The sequence below is a fragment of the Diaphorina citri genome, unplaced genomic scaffold (genome assembly GCF_000475195.1).
Source record: "Diaphorina citri unplaced genomic scaffold, Diaci psyllid genome assembly version 1.1 scaffold3267, whole genome shotgun sequence".
In the NCBI taxonomy this organism is placed as follows: domain Eukaryota; kingdom Metazoa; phylum Arthropoda; class Insecta; order Hemiptera; family Psyllidae; genus Diaphorina; species Diaphorina citri.
Window position 1 is genome coordinate 24,059 of NW_007380677.1, and position 2,302 is coordinate 26,360.

The 2,302-nt window shown below is 40.1% G+C and overlaps 1 protein-coding gene across 1 annotated transcript in view; it reads right to left on the reverse strand.

Annotated features, from left to right (window-relative positions):
- LOC103520152 (sorting nexin-2-like) overlaps window positions 1-2,253 on the reverse strand; it is a gene marked incomplete at its 5' end in the record, with an annotated part of 3,644 nt that extends 1,391 nt beyond the window's left edge. Inside the window, 3 exons of the mRNA XM_026831387.1 lie at window positions 402-545; window positions 1,430-1,729; window positions 2,048-2,253. Coding sequence (XP_026687188.1) covers window positions 402-545; window positions 1,430-1,729; window positions 2,048-2,253 — 650 coding nt within the window. The remainder of the gene's footprint in view (window positions 1-401; window positions 546-1,429; window positions 1,730-2,047) is intronic.
- Window positions 2,254-2,302: the final 49 nt, after the last annotated feature.

Genomic DNA, 2,302 nt, shown 5'->3' on the forward strand with positions numbered 1-2,302 from the left:
AAAAAAAAAAAATACTGACACCGCTCTACTTTGTGTTCCCACTAGAACAATAGAATAATAAAGCTAACGGGCTGTTTGAGGCTGGAAAGAAGATTGGTGAAATCCACCATAGTTAATGTATTGACCGTTGCAATGAACTCTCATATAATTATATCAATCTCATATATATTTATTAGACGAACTGCTCAACGAACTTGAGTTGCCAATTGACACAGTATACTAAGTCAGACACAAATGTTATACATTTCAAAGAATTAATTTGACGATGTGATTAGTACACTAAATAAGGAGAAATATTAAAACCTAGAACAATAAACCTAGTATTACGTTTTCGTACCTATCAGAATTGAGTCACTAGGACAACAATTGAAAAGAGTTTTCAACAGATATTTTATTCTCACCTCAGTGACTTCATGAGCGGCTTGTATGGACTTATCGGATCTTCCAGCCAGTTCCAGTTTAACCTTTGCCTCTCGCTTCTTGTTGAGTATGATTTGCCACGACTGCCATGTTTGGTAGATCTTCCCGCGGGCGTGGAATGTGTCCTGTTTGGGGCCGGAAGGAGTCAATGGGTTAATGACAAAGAATACATGATAATTTCTAGAGAGAATTAATTTATCAGATTCAGTACATAGAATAACATAGATGGGAGGGATACAAGTTTATTAAAATTAAACATAAAAACTACAGTTTTCAATAGGTTTTGACACGGGCGTGGAATGTGTCCTGTTTTGGGACGGGAGAAGTCAATGGGTTAATGATAAATAATACACAAAAAAGAAGATACCTACCTACTAATCTGATTTTTTTACTATTATTATTATTATTATTATTATTATTTTTTTTTTTGTAGATGGTGGGCATCGAATTCGCGATCTTCTTATAACTGGCCTAACCATGCCCCAAATCAAAATGTACCTACTTTTTTTTGGTTTGACAGAGGGAACTGTAACTGCTAAGGTCTTATCGTCCCGAAATCGAAGAGAGAAGGAAGACAGGATAGGAGAAAGTCGGCCGTTCCGAGAACGAACATTATCAATTCAAGATAAAATCCGCCTTGGGCGGGAAAAAAATAAGCGGCTTAGCGCTTACAAGGAAGACGCGTTACCAACCAAGCTAACTAGGCTGTCTGAATTCCCTACCTTAGCAGCGGCTCACTTTATTAATGTAATCTTACCTTAACATCGGCTTTTTTTCCTTTTTCAAGCTTCATAAATGTAATCTTACCTTAACAGCGGCTTTTTTCCTTTTTCAAGCTTCATAAATGTAATCTTACCTTAACAGCGGCTTTTTTTTTCCTTTTTCAAGCTTTATTAATGTAATCTTACCTTAACAGCGGCTTTTTTTCCTTTTTCAAGCTTCATTAATATAAGCTTACCTTAACATCGGCTTTTTTTCCCCTTTTCAAGCTTCATTAATGTAAGCTTACCTTAACAGCGGCTATCAGACACACATAATCGCGGAACAGTTCGGCCAGGATATTCAAATCCGCGCCAGCCTCGGCGGCATACACGCCTTCTGTTCGCTCGTATAGCTCACCGAGGGTAGACACGACGCGCGAGACGCTCGCATGCTCTTCCGTGTTCGAGACCAGAGCGAGGCTCTTGGCCAGATGGGCGGAGTAGACCGAGAGGTCGCGACGTGCGAGAGCGAGGGCCTCGACGGACGAGTGCAGGTGGGAGAGTTGAGACTCGAGGCTGTCCAGTAGGAGACCTTTGTCTGCGAACCACTGGAATAGAATAGAATAGAACATAGAATGGGAATTAAAACAAGCGGGGCCCGTCCCTCCGGGAATTTTTCGATCTTGGTTAAAGAAAATCTGTTTTTATGTACCTACCTAGGTATTTTGTTTAATATTCAGTTTATTATTATTCTTGATTTGATATTTTTGATTTTACTTTTATGTAATGATTTAAAATCAAGACTAGAGCCCGTTCTCCCTTTATTCCCAATATCCCAATATAATGTTCAAGTCACCCATCCATTTATTGGCCTTGCTCGGCGTAGCTTAACATAGATGACGCTAAAACCGAGGGTTACTCGTTACTCTTATACAAATCTCCAACTTACCCTCCAGGACCGGCCAGCCTCCAAGTTGCTTCAGAATGGATTTCATATGGTCCAACCCTTGCAGTTCAATCTGGGTCTCATTCATGCAAACTTTGTAATAATTCTTAGCTAGTCGGAAAGGTTTGATGTCGGAGTCTTCGGCAGGCGTCTCAATAATCGTACGGAGTTGAACCTCCAACTGATCTCCGATGACGGAGAAGGATGATACACCTGGGGAATAGAATAGAATTGA